The following is a 24,287-nucleotide window of genomic DNA, read 5'->3' as shown; positions in this document are numbered from 1 at the left end:
ACCAGAATAGGTCAATTGAATGAATGCACAAAATCAAGGTGATTCAAAACACTTGAGCTGGCAAATGGGGAAAGATTGAGACAGGAGAGACTCCAGTGGGAAGTTTTAGGGACCAGGGCTAGAGGTGTCAGGTACCTATTCTACCTACATTCCATTGGCTTGAGTCAGTCACATGGCCATGGCTAAGAGCAACGAAGTCTGGGAAATGCAGTCTAGCTGTTCCATTGGCCTGACTCAGTCACATGGCCACAGCTAAGAGCAAGGCAGTCTGGGAAATGTAGTCTCTGTGGTAAAGAAGAAAGGAAAACAGGTTTGCCAACCAACCAGTTGGGTATAGGAAACTGCAACTTTCCATGGCGGTTGCTGCTTGTTATTCTCTACTCAGTAAGGGTTTAAAAATCATATACTTCTGCTTCAACCAGAATAAATTTCTTATAGGAGGTTGTTGCTATAATCCAGTTAGAAGGTGACAGCAGCTTTTATGAGGGAAATCTGTCCACACACCCAGTTTTTCCCAGGAGAGGCCATTTATGCTTGTAGTCTCAGCATCCCATCCATGTGGTACCTCGTTTTAACTCTCAGAAGTATCCCAGTTTGGATGATAAATTATATAGTCATCCTATCTTCACCATGCAGATGACAGAAGAGAATATGAGATTGTATAAAGATGCACAATATTGCTGAAAAGAAGCCACATATAGCCACTGTTCCATAAAGGCAGTATTTTTTTAATTTTAAAATTCTGCATCTGAAAACACAGTATGACAGAAAGCATCTATATACACCTGCAGTGTTTTTGGTATGATACAGTATTTAATACATCCACTGTTTTCTGCAAAAAATTTTGCTTTGTCAGACAGAAACAAACTTCCCTAGACAAAAAAATACAGCTAAGGCACAATTTTGTTGTTGTTGTTCTGCTAAATAAAAAGACAGAAAAGGTGCAAAAATGGGCAGGTAATGCAATCATTTCTGAGAATCACATTCTACCTCAAGGAAAAGCATTCAGATGACTGGAACTTTGATTACTGGTCAATTTCAGATAGTTCAATATCTCTTAAAATACTCCTTTAAATAAATAGCAAAATATCTACATATTTCAGCGTGTGCCATTTGAATTCTTTTTTTAAAACTTTATTTACAGATTCTGTTTTTTAAAATCAACACATTACAAAATATTTCTGTACAGTTTTATGCATATTATGATCTATAACAAAATAGTTATTTTTAAAAACTATATCACCACATGTCTTTGAAAACAATGAAAGGGACGGTAATAACTTAGAGTGAGGCCTCTAAAACAAATACCCAAACAAATGCTATTGACAACATAATATTACAAAAAAAAAAAAACAAGGCAAAAGGACTACAAAGACAATTGCGCACAATTCTAGTGAATTTCCTGTGAAAACCCTGGGGTTGTCTTTGGCCTCCATCAGCACTGGAGCAATGGAAGGGTAAAGAATAGAGTCTGAAGGTAGGAGAAGGGTAATCCCTTTGAGAACACTACCCATCCGGGAATATTTAGTGCTATCACTTTCCAGGCAGGAAGGATGAACAGATAAATGGAGAACGTCTCCTGATTTACCCTTGAATGAAGTACATAAAGTCAGCCAGTCTTGGGGGCAGGGGAGGTTTGCAAAGCCTTTTCGAGCACTCTGCTGGTAATTAAGCCAGCCCATTACAGCGGCAATATGCTCTAAGAGAGTGCTTCAGGAGTTGGCTGAGCTTGAAATGAGCACCCAAGCCTTCATTTTGCCCATAGGAAAAATATAAGAACATTTTTCTTAAAGACGACATTTGTAAGCAATTTCTATAGCATCTGCAAACTACAGATTGCCAGCCCCTCCCTTAGGAGGCTGCCCACAGAAGCTTCACGATGCTCTTTCTTCTGTGATGTTGGTGGAGATGGGAGGGAAAGGATGGATGGTCAGCTTCCCAAAAATAATGTTAAGGCCACATTTCAAAAAGGAGAAACCTAAGGCTTTTTTTGTTTGTTTGTTTTGAAGGAGGGATGGGAGAAGCAAGTTGGAGGAACATGAGGGATGGAGTAGATGGCATTAGGGATGGGGATGACAAGGTGCAGAACCCGCTTTCTGGTGGTGTCTGTAGGCAGAGGCAGTTGGAATATTCCCAGCCAAGTAGAGATGGAAGAGAGGCCACATTCTCCCTGCATAAGCTTGGCAAGACCAGAGCCAAAGACAACGTGAGGGGTAGACACAGGTGGCGCAGGAAAGCCCTCCTCCATCTTAAGAGGGTCCTATACAGTATCTTGTTTGCAAGGTAAAAATAAACAAATAAAAAACTTCTAAGTTAGAGAGCCAGAGAGGAAGAGAGAGAGGAGAGAGAGAATTTGCATAGATCATACATTCAGCTCAAGCAGATTTGGACAACTTCGTTCCCCCCTCCCAGGTAAACTCAGCAGACACAATGAGGTAGCGCCTGTGGTAGACCCATGGGCAAAGTAAGGTAACTGAGGCAGAAGCAAACAGGACATCCCATGAGCCAGCACAGCCCTATGTGATTTCCAAAGAGGCTTCCAGGGATGGGGCAAGATGGCTGTCAACGCTTGGGATTTGGAGAGAGCCTGGCTGTTTCACACCCTACCTCCTCCTCCTCCTCCTAGACTGTCTTCGCCATTTCTGCCTGGTTGGATGCAGTCCCACAAGGGGTAGCCCCAGGCAGATGTGGACCTTTGCATATCTAAGAGGCAGCAGTCCAGATCTCCAGATTCTGTTCCTTCTTCCCTTCAGCACAATCTTGGGACCAGGAGAGTGGAATGATCCATTCCCCCTCTGTGGAACTGTCTCTTGGGGAGGGGAATTTGACTTAGCAAGACGTCCCCATTTAGAGTTCAACATGGGCTGTTATTTTTGCCCTGACCTGATGCTGGCTTTTTTCCTCTTCTACCAGGGCAATGCATAATCTCACTTTAAACCACCTCGCCAGAGAGCAGAGGTTGCTGGCAGTGCACATGTGGAACAGTGGAATTTTTCTTTGCCCACTATCTGTTTAAAAAAACAAACAAACAAACAAACAAAAACAACGGACATTGAAAAAATCAGATTTTTCAGAAAATCTGGATTTCTGGTTTCCTTTCCAAATTGGAAGATTCCACTACACTGTGCTTACATTTTTTACATACAATGATAGGTTGGGGTCGAGTAGCAGCTGCTCATTCTGGGTAGGTCATGTTCATGTCAGTAAGACCATGGTCCCCAGCACACTCCCATCATGCCCTTTTGTCTCACACCAACCATTCCACTCATCTGTGCTAGTATCCTGGGCTCCGTAAGCATCTGTAACCCCTACCACAGTGTGTGGCTTTGATCCTGTAGGTCTAGCTTGCCGTCTTTAAAGCGGAGTGCTTTAAAGCGGACAGCTGCTTCTAGAATGTACACCTCTCCACCCCTGGATGCTGCTGGAGAGCTGGTGCTCCAAATCCTCAGTGAACTTGGTTGTGGAAGGGCTCTTTATTCATACCCCACTCCTGGTAGCTACTGCCCTGCTCTCTGCATCTTTCTGGCAGAAAGCTTAAGGTTCTAACCAGTGTCTTCTATTTGCCAACTAGAGAACCAGAGGGAAACATGGTCTTCAAACACCCCAACTTGTGCCCAAAGTAGAAGCAATTGCAGTGAGCGAGAAGTGGGGGCGGGTCCTGTGGTTCTGCTCATCCTCTCTAAACTCCATTTGCATTTTAGAAGTTAAACCCACAATGAGAAATGAAGCCAGAAGGACTCATGATCTCACCAGGAAAGCCTTTTTTCCCCCTGTAAAGGGAGAAAGCAGTGTACTTCTTACAACACGGGGGAATTGCTCACTGCCTCCTTGGAGACACACTGCTTTATGCGTGGACCAGGAAGTGAAGGGGGATGTGGGAAGGCTGGCTGTCTCCTGAGCTCAATCTCTGCCTGAATGTCACTCAGTGAGTGGGACACTATATGGAGGGCTGCAGCCTAAGGAATGCTTCCTTCTCTCCACAAACCAACACCTCAAGGCCCACCGTTAAGCCTTCCTGAGCTTCCAGGGACCTCGTCACTGGCTCAGCTCACAGATGCTATGCCCTGCAGGCTGTAATAGGTTTCCAGAGACCATGGCCCTATGCTTTTGAAATCTTCCACAACCCAAGCTCCAGGTTGTCTGACAATGGCCTCCAGCAAATAAATCATTCTCAGGCAGGTTTAAAAAAAATTTTTCCCTGGAAAAACATCCTCTTTTCTCAAATCATGCCGGGCTTTGTTTGGGATTTTCCTTTTTCTTTTTTTTTTTTTTAAACCAAATGTAATATCTGCAACCTTATTCTCTGGTCTCTAATAACATTAGAGAAGGCAGAGGAATACTCTGTGTGACTTCTCAGCTCCCCGAATTAGCTGTGGTGAGGAAGAAATGAAGTCACAGGAAAAAGGGAAGGGTCCCCAGAGTCAGCCAACTCTGCCATTTCTCCACTTGTTCCAGGATAAAAACAAAAAAAGGCAGACATGTTAGTGGGTGCAGGAGGGACCCCGTCTTGACGTCCGCAAGTTCACATTATGTGCAGGGACTTGCCACTGCTGAGTCCCCAGAGCCACTGCAAATAACGCTGCGAACACAAAGCACTAGTGGCCCGGCAAGGAGGGTGAAAGGGAAGTTCCTGAAGTGGCTTCAGCAGCCCCAGGGAAACCCTAGCCAGAGGCAGAGGCCGGGAGCAGAAAGAGGATGTGGCACCCAGCTTCTGGCCACCATAGAGAACGTAGAAGAGATCTTAGGGGCTTTCTGAGAAAAGTACCGTGAGATCCCTAGAATCGCTGTTGAGAATGACTATCTCCTGGGCTCTGCTGCCTGGATCTGATGACCCTCTTCCTACGATGGATCTCGCTCAAAGGAGCCTGTTTCCCTCCGTTAAGGTTGCATGGATGCCCATGATTAGATGGGCCATGGGAAGGCATCCACGGAGCAAGCAGGGATGGCCCAAGCTCTCTGCAGCTAGCACATTCCCCACCCACCCTCCAAGCTTTCTGCCTGTTACCTCCTTGTGCCTGTGGCGGGGGGTGAGTGGGGGGAGGATGGGAGGCTCAGGAATTCCAATACTCTTGGGATCCGAGAGAGAGATGAGGCTGACACTCTGTATAAGGAAAAAGCGAGGCTCCAATGGTCCCCAAGGCACCCCACTCAAAGCCAGTGGAAGATGCCGGTTGGAGCTTTCTTGGCATGGTGTTCAATGCCCCTGCTTTACTCTGAGGATGGGGGGTAGACGCAGAGAAAGATAAACCAAGAGAGAGACACCAGAGGGTGGGAAAAGGGGCCTTTTGTGAATAAAGGCAGCTTCAGTTAGTAAGATAACATAATTGACAAGCTGCAAAAACAGCACCTACTAATTAGTCATTGACGAAAACATATAAATAATAAATATCTAAAGTGACCCTTCTCTACATCCTCCATTGCTAACAGGACATCCTGCTTTGCGAGGTTTGGGATTGGGGCAAGCACAAAACGAAGGGCAGCCCCTTCAAACCTATGCTGGAGAGAAGTGTCGGACTGGTTCTCCATGGGAAGGGCAGATGGCTACCAGGGGTGAGCCCTTTTTCCAAGGGAATCCCACCATTCAGGCGAGATGGGATTACAGGAGCAAGGGACGCCTCCTGTGAAGGGCTCTCCTGGTGAACAGGGATGACACTCCAGGGGGCTCGTGGCAGGGAAACCTTTTGGGTTTCTGATAAACACTTGAATCATACTGTATTTCATTGTTTAAATAACCTTCCCACTTTTATGTTGCATGTCCCGTTGAGCCTGTTGGCCCCTTGGATTAGGAAGGGCATGAAATTAAAAACCAAATCTGAAATGCTATTTCCTGGACGGGAAAAGTCTAGTTCATGCGGTTTGGTCACTCCCAACAGCACCGGCGTGCAACTGACAAAGGGTTTGTGTGTCTGACCTCAGAACAGAAGGGCTCTGGCAGGGGATGGGTGCTGCTGTGCTGTGTAGCTCAGGAGTTTTTCTCCAAGCATTGCTTTGTGAGTTTCACGGGGTTGCCCTGTGAGTTTCATGGTCATGGCCATCAAAGTTCCCATTTTCAAGGATCAAAGAAGGTCATGGTCTTGAGTTTGGTGCTCACAAATATCATCCTATTTCTGCTACTTTGTGTGGCAGCCTTGAGGGAAGGAGGCCTAGACCCCTGGACAGGTGGCAGTTGCACTTGTGGCTGGACCTTGGCCATGCCACATCAAAAGGCTTTCCCACTTACCTAGTTACTAAGGAGAATAGCTCAACCCAAGGAGGGCCACTGAGAGGCTCAGAGCTCTCCTAAGGCTGCAGTCTCCATGAGAAAGGGACCACGACCAAGGCTGGCACAAAAGTCCCTCAGCCAAGGGAGGAGCAGGAAGATGAACCAAAGGGTGGGGCTGGAGTTTGAACCCATGGTTGGTCTGGGCAGTGCTTGTCAAACTGGCATTTGCAGAGCCCTTGGGTTCTGAAGAGGTACCGTAGGAGATACCCTGGGCAAGGGGACCGACCAGAGGGCTGAGCTTTGGGAGGGAGCCTTGCACTCTTGAGCTTCAACCAGAGCAGCTTGGATTTCGTCCGCACCCTGAACTCCACTTATGACTGTGCTCAGTAAACAAAAGTTCTGCTCAAAATAAAAGTTTCAAAATCACTCGTCTGGGGGCGGGGTGGGTCACTGGACGGGGAAGACAAGGAACCTGTAGGACTTGAGGATCAACCAGAAGAGGTGAGACCGTCACAGTGCAGGGACTGAGCCGTCCCACCCACAGCTTGCCAAAGGCAGGTTGTTGGCTGATCCTGCTTTGACCTGCTGACCTTCCCTTTCCATCATTCTATGGCCAGGAGAGACCCATTCTCAGAGGGTGCCCCCCGCAGGGTGGGAGGCCAGGGTTCAGGCCCCACAACCCCTCTGGCTGCTTTCCTGTTGAGATCCTTCTGTGGCCCACTCCTCGTGCCCAGTGCTACCTGAGCCGGCCATCAGGTTTGACCGCCCCCAGCTCCGACTTGGGGTCAGGGCTGAAGGAGCTCCAGGCCGTCTGGCTGCAGATCTGCATGACGCGGCAGGCCGTGGGGCCCGTGGCACAGATGTCCATGGCAGTCCACATCCCGCCCACCAACGAGTCCAGCCATCCCTCCAGCACTGTGCCCGCGGAGGCTGCGTTCCTCCGTGCCTGCTCCACCTGGGCGGGGCTGATGGGCAGGCTGAGGACGGGGTTCAGGCTCTGGAAGCTTTGCTCCATGTAGGCGTTGCGGAGGGGCCCATTGTGCAGCTTCAGTGCCTCCTCTGAAAGACAAAGGGAGCAATGTGAGGATTAGAACAGCCACCAGTAGGATGCCTAGTCATACTTAACCCTGTGCCTGCTGCTGCACTGGGCATCATGCATCGCTTCATTTAATTCACATGACAATCGCATGAGGAAGTTCTTTTAGCAGTCCCATTTCACAGCTGAGAAAACTGAGCCCGTAAGGACAGAGCCCACTCTGTACAGGGCATGGTGCATGCCTTTATTCATTCAACACATGTTTACAGAGCACCTTTGATAGTGCAGACACTGATTCAGCCAATACATACTTTTAAGCACCTACATAGTGCCAGGCACTCAGTCAACACATATTTACTAAACACCCGTGGTCTGCAAGGCACTGTCTCATTTGATAAAGGTACATTAAGTACCTATTAGGTACCAGGATCTATTCTAGGTGCTGGAGCAAACCAGATAGGAAGGTGAAGATCCAGTGGAGGGAGAATAACAACAAAGAAAGAAACAAATAGATAAATAAGGTTATTTCAGGCAGTGGTAAGTGTCATGAAGGCAAAAACAAAAAAACAAACAAAAAAACCAGAGTATTGAGAGAAGAGGGTTGGCAAACTGCAGCCCTTGGACCTAATGTGGCCTGTGTTTGTAAATAAAGTTTTATTGGAACATGGCTGTGCCCATGTATTTGCATATTGTCTATGGCTGCTTTTGTGCTACCAGAGCTGAGTACTTGAGACAGAGTCTGTATTTTACCCAACAAGCTGAAAATATTTTGTATCTAGCCCTTTAAAAAAAAGTTTGCTGACCCTTGGGTTAGAGAGTGACAGGGTGTTTGTTTATGTTAGACAAGGTGGGTCGGGGAGACCTCTCTGGGGAGGTGACATCTGAGCTGAGTGATGATTAACATACAGATCCTGGGGAAGAGAATTCTGGGCAGAGGGAACAGCTAGTGCAAATCTGAATTAAGCCTCTTTCCCCAAATCACACAGGTGCTGAGTGTCACAGCCAAAGTCTGTACCCAGGTCTGTTTGGGGAGCCCAGATCTCAGCTGCTGAGTGTCCACCTTGTACTCTGCATAAGTTGGATTTCTGCTTCCTACAAGCCTAAGACAGGGTGCATGAACTGACCACAGCACAATCACTCTGGAAGTATGAAGTTTGAACCTGGTTGAGGCGGGGTGGGAGTTCGAAGTAGCTCTCAGAACAGTGCTGCCTTGCTGGGCCCCTCCTATGTGCCAGTCACTTTGTGAAGCACTTCATACAAGAGCCCAGGTACTACAGATGCAAAGCCGTCTGTTTTTGCATCCCCACGTCCAACATACCAGGTGTGTGACTTCTGACTTCCTTGCCTTGTACCTCAGTTTCCTCATCAATAAAATGGGTAAAGTACTAATACCTTCCTTCTCGCTTTGTGAGGCTTAAATGGGCTGACTCATACAAATTGTTTACAAATGACACCTAGCATATACTAAGTGCTGGGAAAAGCTTAGCTAGTGATACGGTTTGGCTATGTCCCCACCCAAATCTCACCTTGAATTGCAGCTCCCATAATCCCCACTTGTTGTGAGAGGGACCTGGTGGAAAGTAATTGAATCATGGTGGGTTTTTCCCATGCTGTTCCTGTGATAGTGAATAAGTCTAATGAGATCTGTTGGGTTTTTTTAAAGGAGAGTTCCCCTGCACAGGCACTCTTGCCTGCCACCATGTAAGATGTGCCTTTGCTTCTCCTTTGCCTTCCGTCATGATTGTGAGGCCTCCCTGACCATGTGGAACTGCGAGTCCCTTAAACTTCTTACCTTTATAGGTTACCCAGTCTCAGGTATGTCATTATTAGCAGCATGAGAACAGACAAATACAGCTAGGATTAATTACTGTTGATATTAGTCCATAATCCTCACATACCTAAAAAACTAGGGGGGCTGATTTTATCATCCCTATTTTACAGATGGGGAAACAGAGGCAGCTGGAGTTAGAGACAGATCTGGGGTTAAATCCAGGACCAACTAACTCCAAAGGCAGTGCTTATCACTCACCATGTTATTCTACTGCTCAGGGTCATCGCCAAGGTCTGATATTTCACTCATGCAAAAATTCAAACAATTGGGCCAGGCATGGTGGCTCACACCTGTAATCCCAGAACTTTGGGAGGCTGAGGCAGGTGGATCACTTGAGGTCAGGAGTTCGAGACCAGCCTGGCCAACATGGTGAAACCCTGTCTCTACTAAAAATACAAAAATAAGCCAGGTGTGGTGGCTGGTGCCTATAATCCTAGCTACTCAGGAGGGTAAGGCAGGAGAATTGTTTGAACCTGGGAGGCAGAGGTTGCAGTGAGCCAAGATCACACCATTGCACCCCAGCCTGGTTGACAGAGTGAGACTCCATCTCAAACAACAACAACAACAACAAAACCCCAAAAAATTGCAACCTCAGGCATAAATGGGTTAAACAGTAACATTTACATGAGAGGGATTATTACTACCTCCCAGGGCTTCACAATGGGGCATCAGGAAGTATAGCAATTTGGGGTGAAGGAAAGAAGGTATACAACTCTATTAGTTCTAATATTTTGAAGACATTCACATTCATTGCTTGTTTTACTGCTCAGTAGAAGCACATCTTTTTCTTTTTAGAAAGGCTGGCCAATGAGTCTGGTGAGTTGTGCTTTACCAAATCAGGTTTTGCAAGAGCTGAGATAGTTAGGATTACAAGAAACCTTCCAAGATAATGCAATGTTCAGAAGACAGTGCTTCCTGTTTGCCTGACAGCAGCTGCCACCACCAAAGGCACCCAGGATAGCCTGGATGATTAACAAGTGTCCAGAGTAGGCAAGAAGAAGGAAGAAAGATGTTTACTCTTCTAAAAGCAATGAGAATAGCAGATGAATTCAAAATACGCCTTGACTAACACAGACAAGATCATCATTCCTTTAATTCCCAATGCCCCAGGAAGCAAAAGGGTTGGGTTCTGTGGTTTGGATGGGCACAAGTGGGAGGAAGGAGGTGAGCCATCATTGAGCACATACTCTGTCTTGCAAGGTTTAGCAAAGCTGCTTTCTCTCATGGTAGTTAGGAGCCACTGTGTTTGGAAGTCTGGTCCTAACTCATCTTTCTCTAATACAGGGTAGGGTGGGTAGCTCCAGCCCCACCTGCCAGGAGAACAGGATCTGCTGTCTTTGGTGCAGGCCCTAATTCCTCTATCAGAGCCCCTCAGCACCTCCATTCTGCAGAGTGAGAAAGTGGAGAATGAGGAGATACTGAAACTGACAAAAGGCAGGACATTCAAAGGGAAAAGAACATCTAACAAATACGTGAACACTGGGAACCAAACATTGTGGTTGATGGAAAAAACCCTTATGAGAAATGAGGTTAATGTGGGAAACGCTATTACAATATTAGCTTGCGATGTTCGTCTCTATAAAATTTTCCTCAATTCCACCTCATCGGATTTCTTGCGATTACCAGGGACGCATCAATAGAAAATTACACTTGATGAATCATTTTACAAATTGCATTGCTCCCACCTTCGTGTTCACTGTCATTCACTGGAATATCGCTAACAAATACAATTACCGAGGACAGGAAGGCTGCTCTCGGTGGGGGTAAAACGACCCCTGGGTTATCCTGGGTGTGTGTGGGGAGATCCCTGCCTTCCTTAGAAACCCTAGAAGAAAACACTGGAAAAATCAGGACCCCATGAATGGCCCCCAGGCTAGTCTACCGGCATGGGTGTGTATTCAGGAGCACTGCTGCGTTCTGTCCAGCAGGTGTACCTGAAGCAGCGAAGACACAGCCGTTTACACCCCTCTCCTCCATGTCTGGCATTGGAAATCCTTAGGGATGCTAAAGATGTGAACTTGATCAAGAAGGAACCTAAGACCTCTAAGAGGGTGGGATTGGGTCTGGCCAGCTCTGGAGGGGCTGTCTTTTGCCTGGTTCATAGGGGAAGAAGGAGCAAGCTTCCAGCTCAAGAAAACATGGAGTCTCTATCTTTCTGCTTGCTCTGTACAAAGACAGCAGAAGCTGAGCCTTCACTTTGAGACTCCTATGATAGAGGACTGATTGATTTTTTTGAGACGGAGGCTCACTCTTGTTGCCCAGGCTGGAGTGCACTGGTGTAATCTCAGCTCACCGCAACCTCCACCTCCTGGGTTCAAGCGATTCTGCCTCAGCCTCCCGAGTAGCTGGGATCACAGGCACGCGTCACCACGCCTGGCTAATTTTGTATTTTTAGTAGACACGGGGTTTCTCCACGTTGGTCATGCTGGTCTCGAATTCCTGACCTCAGGTGATCTGCCCACCTCAGCCTCCCAAAGTGCTGGGATTACACGCGTGAGCCACCGTGTCTGGCCTATTTACTTATTGTTTTGGAGATAAGGAGTCTTGCTGTGTCACCCAGGCTAGAGTGCAGTGGTGTGATCTTGGCTCACTGCAACTTCTGCCTCCTGGTTTCAAGTGATTCTCATGCCTCACCCTCCTGAGTAGCTGGGGTTACAGGCACCTGCCACCATGCCTGGCTAATTTTTTGTACTTTTAGGAGAGACGGGGTTTCACCACATTGGCCAGGCTGGTCTTGAACTCCTGACCTCAAGTTCACCTCAGTCTCCTAAAGAGCTGGGATTACAGGCATGAGCCACTGCACCCAGCCGTGATAGTGGTTTTTGTCCAAGGTTCTGGGCTCAGAACTCCTGTAACCCTTGTTACAGTCTTTGGTTACAGTGTTGGGTACTTTAGGACTCAGGAAATAGAATCTCTCTCTCTCTGGCCTCCTCCTGTCCCCCTTCTCCTGCCCAATGCCGGAGTCTAATCAGATTGTGGGTGATAGGACTCTCATTCCAGAGAGGGCCGTGACACACACCCTGGAGGAAGGAATTATTGCAGAGAGGCCAAGGAGAATCTGAACAGACAGGCCCGGCTGGGTTAGGTCAGACCCTTTTTGTCCAATCACATTTTGACGCAGTTGTCATGCTTCAATCATAGATAACCAATGAAGTTTTCATAAAAGGCCCAAAGGATAGGGTTTGAGGAGCTTCTGGAGAGCTGAACACATGGTAGCTTCTTCACAGGAAAGTGAGGAAGAAGTTATCCACCTGCCGGGAGGGTGGGCACCCCAATGCCATGGGGACAGAAGCTCCTGCACTCAAGACCCCTCTAGACCTTGCCCTCTGTATAGCTTCATCTGGCTGTTTATCTGTATCCCTTAAAATATCTTTCATAACAAACCAATAAACATAAGTGTTTCCCTGAGTTCTGTGAGCTGCTCTAGCAGAGTAATTGAGCCCAAAGAGGGGGTTGTGGGAACCCCAATTTGAAACCACTTGGTCAGAAGTTCCAGAGGCCCAGACTTGAGATTAGCGGGAAGGAGGGGGTGGTCTTACGGCACTGAGTCCTCACTCTGTGGTGTCTGATGCTACCTCTGGGTGGAGAATGTTAGAACTGAACTGGGGGATACCCAGTTGGTGTCTACTGCAGAACGGATTGCTTGCTTGCCCATGGGGGAAATTCCCCCACGTATTTTGCTGTCATGGAAGTCTTCTGTGTTGATTATGGCAGTGTGAGAGCAGAGGAAAAAGTGGTTTGAGAGCTTTTCCCAAACAACTCCTTTGCTGGGACTCCAGGCACCTCCTCCCCACTGCTGTGTCCCCATCCCCTTGCATCATTAGCTAAAGGGCACCCAATCCGGAACTCTTTGAAGCTAACAGGCTGTAATGCATTTCTGGTTGTTGAGTTTGTGATCTGTTAGATGGACATGAACAATTCCAAATATAGAGAGACCCAAACATCCTGTTTCTAAAAGTTTGTGTTATGGATGTGCCTGCACAGGGACATACAATTTTATGTTTAAGATTCTTCCTTGTCGGGGCTGGGTGTGGTGGGTGGCTCATGCTTGTAATCTCAGCTCTTTTTTTTTTTTTTTTTTTTTTTTTTTTTTTTTTTTTTTTTTTTGAGACGGAGTCTCGCTCTGTCGCCTGGGCTGGAGTGCAGTGGCCGGATCTCAGCTCACTGCAAGCTCCGCCTCCCGGGTTTACGCCATTCTCCTGCCTCAGCCTCCCGAGTAGCTGGGACTACAGGCGCCCGCCACCTCGCCCAACTAGTTTTTTGTATTTTTTAGTAGAGACGGGGTTTCACTGTGTTAGCCAGGATGGTCTCGATCTCCTGACCTCGTGATCCGCTCGTCTCAGCCTCCCAAAGTGCTGGGATTACAGGCTTGAGCCACCGCGCCCGGCCAATCTCAGCTCTTTGGGTAGCCGAGGTTGGAGGGTTGGTTAGAGCCAGGAGTTTGAGACCAGCCGGGACAACACAGTGAGACCACACCCCTACAAAAATAGTAAAAAAAAATAGCCGGGCATGGCGGCACACTCCGGTAGTCTCAGCTACTTAAGAGGCTGAGGTGAAAGAATTACTTGAGCCCAGGAGCTTGAGGCTGCAGTGAGCCAGGACTGCATGAGTGCACTCCAGCCTAGGCAAAAGAGCCAGACCTAAATTCCCTTTTTTTTTTTTTTTTTTTTTTTTTTTTGAGATAGAACCTCACTCTGTCACCCAAGTGGAGTGCAGTGGCACGATTTCGGCTCACCCGCCTCCCAGGTTCAAGCGATTCTCATGCCTCAGCCTCCCAAGTAGCTGGGACTACAGGTGTGTGCCACCACACCCGGCTAATTTTTGTATTTTTAATACAGACAGGGTTTCACCATGTTGGCCAGGCTGGTCTCGAACTCCTGGCCTCAGGTGATCTACCTGCCTCGTCATCCTAGCACTCTGGGAGGCCAGGTATGAGCCATGGCACCAAGCCAACCTCAGTTACTTTAAAAAAAAAAAAAAAAAAAAAAAAGGCTTTTCCTTGCAGTATTATCAACAACATCATTATCATCATCAACAACAAAAACGTATGTGTTCACCAATAGGGGAACATATGTTGTGGTTCTTTAACCCAGTGGAGTATCATGTAGCTGGTAGCTTCATATATACTGACTTAGAAAGTTTAAAAAAAAGCAATCTTACAGTACAAAATGTATGATTTCGTTTTTTAAAAATAGCAAAGGTTTTGTGATTTATGATGTGTGTTATGTTTATGCTTTAAAAGTATTGAAAAACTTCTAAAAGGATTCACACCAAACTGTTGGCAGTGGTTTCTCCAGAGGTAGGATCTGAGCAGGGAGAAAGACTTTCCCCTTAATAAAAGGAGGTGAAAAGAGGGGAAATAGAAGTATAAACGTAAACCCTTGGAATGGACAAAGAAAAAAGGCAGGTTAGGAACCGACATCCCAGTCCCTGTTCTCCATGGGGATGGAAACTCTGACCTGAATTTCGTGTTAATTTCGTGTTTCATTTCCTAACAGCTGCCTTTGACACATGAAATAAGATACTGTTGACTTTGCCTGCTTTTGAACTTGACAGAAATGCATCATAATGATTTATCTATGATATTTCCCCCTCAACACTATGTTTTAGGGACTCATCCAAGCCAACACATGCCATGCTTTACTGATATTCACTGCTGCCTAATATTCCATTGTATGAACAGGCAGCCAATTGCTTTTCCTTTCCAGTGTCAGACAATCAGACTGTTTCTGGTTTTGTGCTATTAAGAATAACTCTCATGTGAGCATTTCTGTACAAGTCTCTAGAGCCTATACCTGGGAGTGAAATGTCTATTGTAGGGTGTATGTATGTTCAGCTTTACTAGGAGAATATAAACCATTTTCTAAACTCATCTCATCTTAGCACTTCACCCTCCCACTAGCACTGCATGAATGCCTGTTACTCCTAGCCTTAGTAACACAGGTTCTTATCTAACTGTCACACATTTCCCAATAATATGGGTATGAAGTGGAACCTCTCTTTGCTTTAAATTTTCATTTCTCTCATTTTTAATGAGGCTGAACATCTTTTTCTGGGTGTGAGGGGTCATTCATGTTCTCTCCTCCATTTTTTTCCTCTCTTTGATAGCAGGGTTGGTGGTTTTGTTTTTTGTTTTTTGTTTTTTTTTTTGTAAAGAGCCAGAGAGTAAGTATTTTTGGCTTTGTGGGCCATGCAGTCTCTGTCACAACGATTCAGTTCTGCCACTGTAGCTCGAAAGCAGAAGCGGGCAACGTGTAGTAAATGAATGAGCATGGTGACTGTGTTCCAATAAAACTTTATTTACAAAAACAGGTAGTGGGCTGGATTGGCCAACTTCTGATTAATGGCATTTCTTTATAAATTCTGAAGATGAGTACTTTAAAAAAATGTAGCAAGTATCTTCCACTATTAGGTGGTTCATCTTTTCCACCTGGTGTATCATATTTTTGATGAACAGAAATTCCTGTTCTGGATTTTTTAAAATAGTCAACAAGATTTGCTGATCCTTAATACCTGCCTGGGCGTATTTCCCAGCTTGTCTTCACCATGATCTAGGCCTTCTGGAAGTTCAGTGGGAGAACATCTAACAGATAAGTATCTAATACCTGCACAGATGACATCTCAGTGTGCAGGTAGGAAATTAGATGGTTCTCTAGGGAAACGCAGAGAAAAGTACTGAGAGCAAGGAGTGCCATTCTGCAAGGACGCTGCTTGCCCTACATCTGAGCAGTGCTGCCTACCAACACCAGAGACCCTCAGGTTCCTGGGGAAGGAATATTTCCCCCACAGAGATGCTGGGAGTACTCACCCGGTTTGATGGGCTGCCTGTTGGAGAAGGTCAGAGGCGCAACGAGGAATTTGGTCTCTGCAACTGGCACCCAGTGGTGGAGAATTTTCACTGTCCAGACCCCAGGCCTCAGGGGCAAGTTCAAAGGGGGCTTGTAGTGTGTGAATTCGGCAGTGGACTCAATCAGGATGTCGTAGGTGGCTGCGATGACGTTGATGGGATCCACCCAAATGACGGTCACGGTCACGTTGGGCCCCTTCCCCCACTTCTGCATACCCACCGGCTCATCCATGGGCCCCAGGAGACCCCCAAAGTTGCGGAACAGCCGCTCCTTGGCATCCCAGTCAGTGCCGACCTAAAACAGGGGAGTGAATTCTGAAGTCACTGGGCCTGAACTAGGGTGCTAGGTCTCAGAAAGGCCTAGGATTCCCTGTGTTAGCTTTCATATACCCATTTTACAGATGAAGAAACTGAGGCTCCAACTAAATCACCTGCTCAAGGTTGCACAGCCTATAAGCAGAAGATCTGGGATCTGGACTCAGTCTGAAGGATCACAAGGCCTGTGGTCCTTTTATTTAAACTACCGGGCCTCCTGTGCCTGGTGTATGGCGTGTGCTTTGAAAAGAAAACCAAACATGGACTGAATGAGTGAATAAATGAATGAATGAATGAATGAATGCCTTGCTTGCAGGCCATTCCACAGAAACATACACCCTGCCACTCAACAGGTATAGCTGGTTTCCACTTCTGTCCTTGGTTTTCCAAATCACACACCTCCACTTTGTGCAATGGTTCTGAACAAGAATAAAGGTTATGTTATTACAGCTGCTCTGTCATACGCTAGAGACCCTGAGCATTGGCTGTCATCTATGGGGGTTCAAATAGGTTTCCTAGAAAGAGACAGCTCTGGCTTTCTCAAGGCACCTAGAGCTGGAACGTAAGCATGAGAGTCATCCTGCGATCCTTCCTTCCTGCCAGCCAGCTGGGGATGTGTGCGGCTGTGACCCACTGCAATCCTCTCTGGGCTTCCCTCCTTCCACTTGCGCTACCTGCAATTTCTTCTATATCCTGTAGTCAGAAAGGCCTGGTAAAATGTCCTCTTACTGCTGCCCCCAGGTTTCTTAGTGCACTCAGAGTCTGAGCTCGCCCCGTCCTCCAACTCCATGACCCCCTCCCCATCTTTCTCCAGGATGCCTTGTTTTAGCCACCTCAATCAAGGCAGGTTCATTTCCAGTTCAGCATTCCCGCACCATCTGCCCTGTGTGGAATACGCCTTCCTTGCACGGCCAGCCCCTTATGTCTAAAGCTGCCTCACAGAGTCTTTACCTGACCACTCCCTCCACCCCAAATTTCAAATGGACCTTCAGTCAATCTGTGTCATTCCCTACTGCTTTATTTTCTTCCTACCAGTGGTGATAAGCACTATCTCTTATTCCTTATCTCCTCCAGCTGTAATATAAGCTCTGTGTGAACGGGGGCTTTACCTAGCAGGTTCTCTGCTCTTTCTTGGTGCCTACTACCATGTTTAGTACACAGTAGGTGCTCGAGCAATGTTTGTTGAATGAACGGGTGAATGGCTTGACCAAAAAATGAATGAACTAGGGAGATTCCTGACAATGAGCTTTGTTGCTATTTCAAATCAAATTAAATTAGGAGTCGTCTAATTTGAAAAAAGAGATCTCCCCCAGCTGGATTAATTTAGTGGTTTTGAGGACATAGCATGTAGGCATGTTGGGGCAAATAACGGGTACTGTATGAGCTTGCACTGCCTGTTGTCTTCCCATAATTAGCATCTCTAATGTGTGTGTGCACGAAGGTCGGGTGTGGATACACACACCTACATTCTGAGATTTCCTATGTGCAGGGGAAATACGAGCTGATCTAGTTTCTCATTGTTCTTGCAAGAGTTACCATGTCAGTCCATTCTTTACGCAGGGTACAGAGCTCCACTGCTAATATTTGCTGAGGGATTACAGTATGCCAGGTAGACATGTCCATTCATCTGATACTCCCAAATCCATAAAGGGGAGACCCTTGTCATTATGTTCACTTTACAGATGTGGAAACTGAGTCTCAGAGAAGTGAGATAACTCGCTATGGTCAGAGGGGGCAGAGCCAGCATGGGAACCCAGGAAGTCCAACCCCAGAGGCTGCATTCTCATCCACTATGCTACATATTGCCTCCCATTCATTAATTCATTCACTCTCTCAGTCATTCATTCACCCAACACATAGAAACCGAATCCCTACTGCCTACCAGGGGTGGCTGCCATCTGTGTACACTCACTGGCACGTATCTTGCTTTCAGTTTTCATCAGGACAGAGACTAAAGATTAGGACTAAGAAAGCATCCTGAGGGCTGGGCGTGGTGGCTCAAGCCTGTAATCCCAGCACTTTGGGAGGCCGAGGTGGGCGGATCACAAGGTCAGGAGTTTGAGACCAGCCTGGCCAATATGGTGAAACCCCGTCTTTACTAAAAATACAAAAATTAGCCGGGAGTGGTGGCGGACGCCTGCAGTCCCAGCTACTCAGGAGGCTGAGGCAGGAGAATTGCTTGAATCCGGGAGGTGGAGGTTGTAGTGAGCCGAGATCAGGCCACTATACTCCAACCTGGGAGACAGAGCGAGACTCCGTCTCAAAAAAAAAAAAAAAAAAAAGAAAAGAAAGCATCTGGAGAGTAACAGAGGTTGACCTTCCTGCAGAGGCTGCCGTCCCTCCCAGACTTATGAAATCTTGGTATTTTTCTACTACCCTGTAGATCAGCAGGGACCAGCGCTTTCTGTCCCCTCGCCCCTGCCCTGGTGCCTAGCAAAGTGCCCAGAACACAGTAGGAATTAAAAGGATACTATTTATTGAAGGAATAAATGAATGATCAACAGGATTCAGTTCAGACCTTGAAAGGTCTATGGAGATTTTTCTAAAGAAGCCTGATTTCTATTTTCCTACTTATAACCACTTTCAGCAACGCCTGGTTTGTAAGTCCAGTTTCTCACCTCTCCTGGAGACCTTTCTGGTTTGGCTCCAGCTTCACCTCTGTCATGTCTATCCCTCTCCCTCCCTTCCACTTGCTCCTTGCTCCAGGCCACCCTGGGTTACTCTCAGCACCTCATTCTGAAGGGCTCTCTGTTTCCTCTTGATCTTCTGGCCATGATCTGCCTGTTTTCTGGACCGGTCTACCTTTCCCAGTGTCCTCCTAGCCAGCTCAAACTTGTTATCTAGGTTTTGGCTCAGGTATCACCTCTACTCAGAAGTCTTTCCTGGACAGAGGCACCACTGAGGTACATCTCTAAGCATTTGATCATCAGAGCTTTTCTGACCCCCACAATACTGCGTGTTTTAATTTATAGGTCTCTCTCTCTCCAGCTCTAGACTGTTAACTCCATGAGGGCAGGGCTTGCTCACCAACATGTCTCTAGTGTCTAAACAGTGCTGAGCATAGAGTAGATGCTCAATATATCTCTATTTCTATATCTATTCTACTGTAGATGCTCAATATATCTCTATAGAGATCTAGAAATAGAGATATATTGAGCACCTATTGTCTATCGATCAATTGATGATCTATGTAGATTGATCGTCTACTTATGTGTTTATCATCTGTCTCTATCAATCTGTATCATTAATCAGTCAACTCTATTCTATCCATCAATGATCTGTCCATCTGTTTACCTATTAATCATCTATCTATGTATCACCTCTCTATCAATCTATCTTGAACACATACTGAATAAGTAGGGACTGAACACATGGACTTCCCTCCACATACTAGTTTCCAACAGATACTAACAAAACAGATGAATGGCCACAAAACTACTTTAGGGTCATATTTAAGGAAGAGATTTTTCACCAGTTAGGGGAAGATGGGAACCCTCCAGAACACTGCCCTTGAATCCTCCAAAGAAATGAGGATAAACACTTTCCTGAAATCTGAGTTTTAAAACCAAGATAACCCGGGCAGGAGAGTTCTGGAGCAGCTGACAAACAACCTGAATCTTGTTTCTCAACCGAGGAGCATGAAGGGTGAGGGGTGGGGCAGCCTGAGCTGGGGCTCTGTTGCCGTCACATCCTCTGTGACCTCCAAGACCTTCTCAAGGGGCCTCACTGTGGAAGTTCACCACCATCCACTGCAGAATGGTCAATTACCCAAATTCAAATACATACTCAAATTCAAGCTTAACATACTGCTCCGTGGCTTCCAACCAACCAGTGGCTTTCCATTGCGTTTATTATTATCTTTTTCTGAGTTTATGATATGTGTGTATATGTATATATTTCAATAGGCTTTTGGGGAACAGGTGGTGTCTGGTTACATGAATAAGTTCTTTAGTGGTGACTTCTGAGATTTTAGTGCACCTATCGCCTGAGCAGTAGACACTGTACCCCATGCATAGTCTTTTATCCCCCATATCCCCCGACCCTTGCCCCTGAGTCCTCAAAGCCATGTATCATTCTTAAGCCTTTGTTTTGTCATAGCTTAGCTCCCACTTATGAGAACATACAATGTTTGGTTTTCCATTCCTGAATTACTTCACTTAGAATAATGGTCTCCAATTCCATCCAGGTTGCTGCAAATACCATTATTTCGTTCCTTTTTATGGCTGAGTAGTAGTCCATGGTGTGGAATTTATTCACTCATTGACTGATGGGCATTTGGGCTGGTTCCATATTTTTGCAATTGTGAATTGTGCTGCTATAAACATGCATGTGCAAGAATCTTTTTTGTATAATGACTTCTTTTCCTCTGGTAGATAGCCTGCAGTGGAATTGTTGGATCAAATGGTAGAACTACTTGTAGTTCTTTAAGGAATCTCCACATTGCTTTCCATAGTGGTTGTCCTAGTTTACACTTCCACTAACGGCATAAAAGCATTCCCTTTTCACCACATCCATGCCAACATCTATTATTTTTTTATTATAGCCATTCCTGCAGGAGTAAGGTGCTATCGCATTGTGGTTTTGATTTGCATTTTCCTGATCATTAGTGATGTTGAGCATTTTTTCGTAAGTTCATTGGCCATTTGTATATCTTCTTTTGAGAACTGTCTATTCATGGCCTCAGCCCACTTTTTGATGGGATTGTTTTTTCCTACTGATTTGAGTTCCTTGTAGATTCTAGAAATTAGTCCTTTGTTGGATCTATAGATTGCAAAGATTTTCTCCCACTCTCTGGGTTGTCTGTTTACTCTGCTGTTTTGCCTTGCAGAAACTTTTTAAATTAAGTAAGTCCTATCTATTTATCTTTGTTTTTGTTGCATTTGCTTTTGGGTTCTTGGTCATGAAGTCTTTGCCTAAGCCAGTGTCTAGAAGGGTTTTTCCAATTTTATCTTCTAGAATTTTTATGGTTTCATGTCTTAAAGTCTGATCCATCCGGAGTTGATTTTTGTATAAGGTGAGAGATGAGGATTTAGTTTCGTCTTTCTACATGTGGCCCGCCAATTATTTCTGCACCATTTGTTGAATAGGGTGCTCTTTTCCCACTTTGTTTTTGTGTGCTTTGTTGAAGATCAGTATTTGGCTTTATTTCTGGGTTCTCTATTCTGTTCCATTGGTCTATATGCCTGTTTTTATACCAGTACCATGCTGTTCTGGTGACTATGGCCTTATAGTATGCTTTAAGGTTGGGTAATGTAATGCCTCCAGATTTGTTCTTTTTGCTTAGTCTTGCTTTGGCTCTGCAGGCTCTTTTTTAGTTCCATATGAGTTTTAGGATTTTTTTTTTCTAGTTCTGTGAAGAATGATGGTGGTATTTTGATGGGAATTACACTGAATTTGTAGATTGCTTTTGGCGGTATGGTCATGGTCACAATATTGATTCTACCCATCCAAGAGCATGGGATGTATTTCCATTTGTTTGTGTTATCTATGATTTCTTGCAGCAGTGTTTTGCAGTTTTCCTTGTAGAGGTCTTTTACCTCTCCTTGGTGGATTTGGGTTTGTTCTTGTTTCTCTAGCTCATTAAAGTGTGATATTAGATTGTCTGGGCTCTTTCTGACTTTTTGCTGTGGGCATTTAATGTTATGAACTCTGCACTAAGCACTGGCTTTGCTGTATCCCAGAAGCACTGAATTCGGGAGCACGTTATTTAGTTTCCATGTTTTTGCATGACTTTGGGGGTTTCTTTTGGAGTTAATTTCTAATTTTATTCCACTGTGGTCTGAGAGAGTACTCACTGTAATTTTGATTTTCTTAAAATTGTTGAGTCTTGTTTTGTGGCCTATCATATGGCCTATCTTGGAGAATGTTCCATGTGCTGATGAATAGCATGTATAATAGAATTGTTTTATCCAATTCTGCAGTCATTGGGTAAAACGTTCTATAAGTATCTGTTAAGTCCATTTGTTGTAGAGTATAGTGTAAGTCCATTGTTTGTTTATTGACTTTGTCTTGATGAAGTGTGTCAATATTACTGTGTTGCTGTCCATCTCATTTCTTAGGTCTGGTAGTAATTGTTTTGGGAGCCCCAGTGTTAGTGCATATATATTTAGGATTGTGGTATTTTCCTGTTGGACTAGTCCTTTTATCATTATGTAATGTCCCTCTTTGTCTTTTTTTTTTTTTTTTTTTTTTTTTAAATTTATTTATTATTATTAAACTTCAAGTTGTAGGGTACATGTGCACAACGTGCAGGTTTGCTACATATGTATACTTGTGCCATGTTGGTGTGCTGCACCCATCAACTCGTCATTTACATCAGGTATAACTCCCAATGCAATCTTTGTCTTTTTTAATTGCTGTTGCTTTAAAGTTTTGTTTTGTCTGATAAGAATAGCTACTCCTCACTTTTGGTGTCCATTTGCATGGAGTATCTTTTTTCACCTTTTTACCATAAGTTCATGTGAGTTCTTATGTGCCAGGCAAGTCTCTTGAACAGCAGACACCTGGTTGGTGAATTCTTATCGATTCTGCATCTTTAAGTGAAGCTTTTAGGCCATTTGCATTCCACAGTAGTATTGAGATGTGAGGTACTATTCTATTCATCATGCTATTTGTTGCCTGAATACCTTGGTTTGTTTCATTGTGTTGTTTTGCAGGACCTGTGAGATTTATGCTTTAAAGAGATTCTATTTTGGTTTATTTTGAGGATTTGCTTCAAGATCTACAACTCCTTTTAGCAGTTCTTGTCGTGCTGGCTTGGTAGTGGTGAATTATCTTAGCATTTATCTGAAAAAACTGTATCTTTCATTTATGAAGCTCAGTTTCGCTGGATACACGATGCTTGGCTGGTAATTGTTGAGGCTAAAGATAGGACCCTTCTAGCTTGTAGGGTTTCTGCTGTTAATCTGATGGGTTTTCCTTTATAGGTTACCTGATGCTTTTGCGTCTTAAGATTATTTCCTTTGTCTTGACTTTAGATTACTTGATGACTATGTGCCTAGGCATGATCTTTTTGCAATGAATTTCCCAGGTGTTCTTTGCACTTCTTTTTTTTTTTTTTTTTTTTTTTTTTGAGACGGAGTCTCGCTCTGTCGCCCAGGCTGGAGTGCAGTGGCGCAATCTCGGCTCACTGCAAGCTCCGCCTCCCGGGTTCACGCCATTCTCCTGCCTCAGCCTCCCGAGTAGCTGGGACTACAGGCGCCCGCCACTGCGCCCGGCTAATTTTTTCTATTTTTTTAGAAGAGACGAGGTTTCACCATGGTCTCGATCTCCTGACCTTGTGATCCGCCCGCCTCGGCCTCCCAAAGTGCTGGGATTACAGGCGTGAGCCACCGCGCCCGGCCTGCACTTCTTTTATTTAGATGTCTAGATCTCTGGCAAGGCTGGGGAAGTTTTCCTCAATTATTCTCTCATTATTCAAACTTTTAGATTTCTCTTCTTCCTCAGGAACAGCAATTATTCTTAAGTTTGGTTATTTAACATACTTCCAAACTTCTTGAAGGCTTTGCTCATTTTAAAAAATTCTTTGTTGTCTTTGTTGGAGTGAGTTAATTTGAAAGCCTTGTCTTCAAGTTCTGAAGTTCTTTCTTTTACTCATGTGATTTGATTGCTGAGATTTTCCAGTGCATTTTGCAATTGTCTAAGTGTGTCCTTCATTTTCAGAAGTTGTGACTGTTTTCTATTTAGGTTATATTTCACGTGAGATTTTTCCATTCACATCCTGTATCATTTTTAAAAAAACTTCTTTAGGTTGGACTTCACCTTTCTCTGGTGCCTCCTTAATTGGCTTAATAGTCGAACTTCTTAATTTTTTCTGGTAATTCAGAGATTTCTTCTTGATTTGAATCCATTGCTGGTGAGCTAGTGTGATCTTCTGGGGATTCACAGTTCCTTGGCTGTCCCACGGAGCCTGCAGGGCAATCCACCTCCCTTAAAGGCTCTATGGATTCTCTTGTCTTTCCTGGTATGTTTCTGCAGTACTTCTGGGAGCAAAAGGTCATGATGTGGGGCTCCACACACTGCTCTGTCCATCCGAGTGGGAGCTGCAAGTTCGTCC

General features: G+C 45.3%; 1 protein-coding gene across 1 annotated transcript in view; it reads right to left on the bottom strand.

Annotated features, from left to right (window-relative positions):
* Positions 1-707: 707 nt before the first annotated feature.
* The window catches only part of XYLT1 (xylosyltransferase 1), a 373,697-nt gene continuing 350,117 nt past the window's right edge, over positions 708-24,287 (bottom strand). The window contains exons 11-12 of the mRNA XM_007986630.3: positions 15,878-16,211; positions 708-7,261 (exon numbers count right to left, since the gene is read on the bottom strand). Of these exons, the coding sequence (XP_007984821.3) occupies positions 6,939-7,261; positions 15,878-16,211 (657 nt within the window). The 3' untranslated portion in view covers positions 708-6,938. The remainder of the gene's footprint in view (positions 7,262-15,877; positions 16,212-24,287) is intronic.

Source organism: Chlorocebus sabaeus, chromosome 5 (assembly GCF_047675955.1).
Source record: "Chlorocebus sabaeus isolate Y175 chromosome 5, mChlSab1.0.hap1, whole genome shotgun sequence".
NCBI classification, from domain to species: Eukaryota; Metazoa; Chordata; class Mammalia; order Primates; family Cercopithecidae; genus Chlorocebus; species Chlorocebus sabaeus.
Note: the sequence above shows the minus strand (reverse complement) of the source record. Positions and strands in the feature narration are given on the sequence as shown.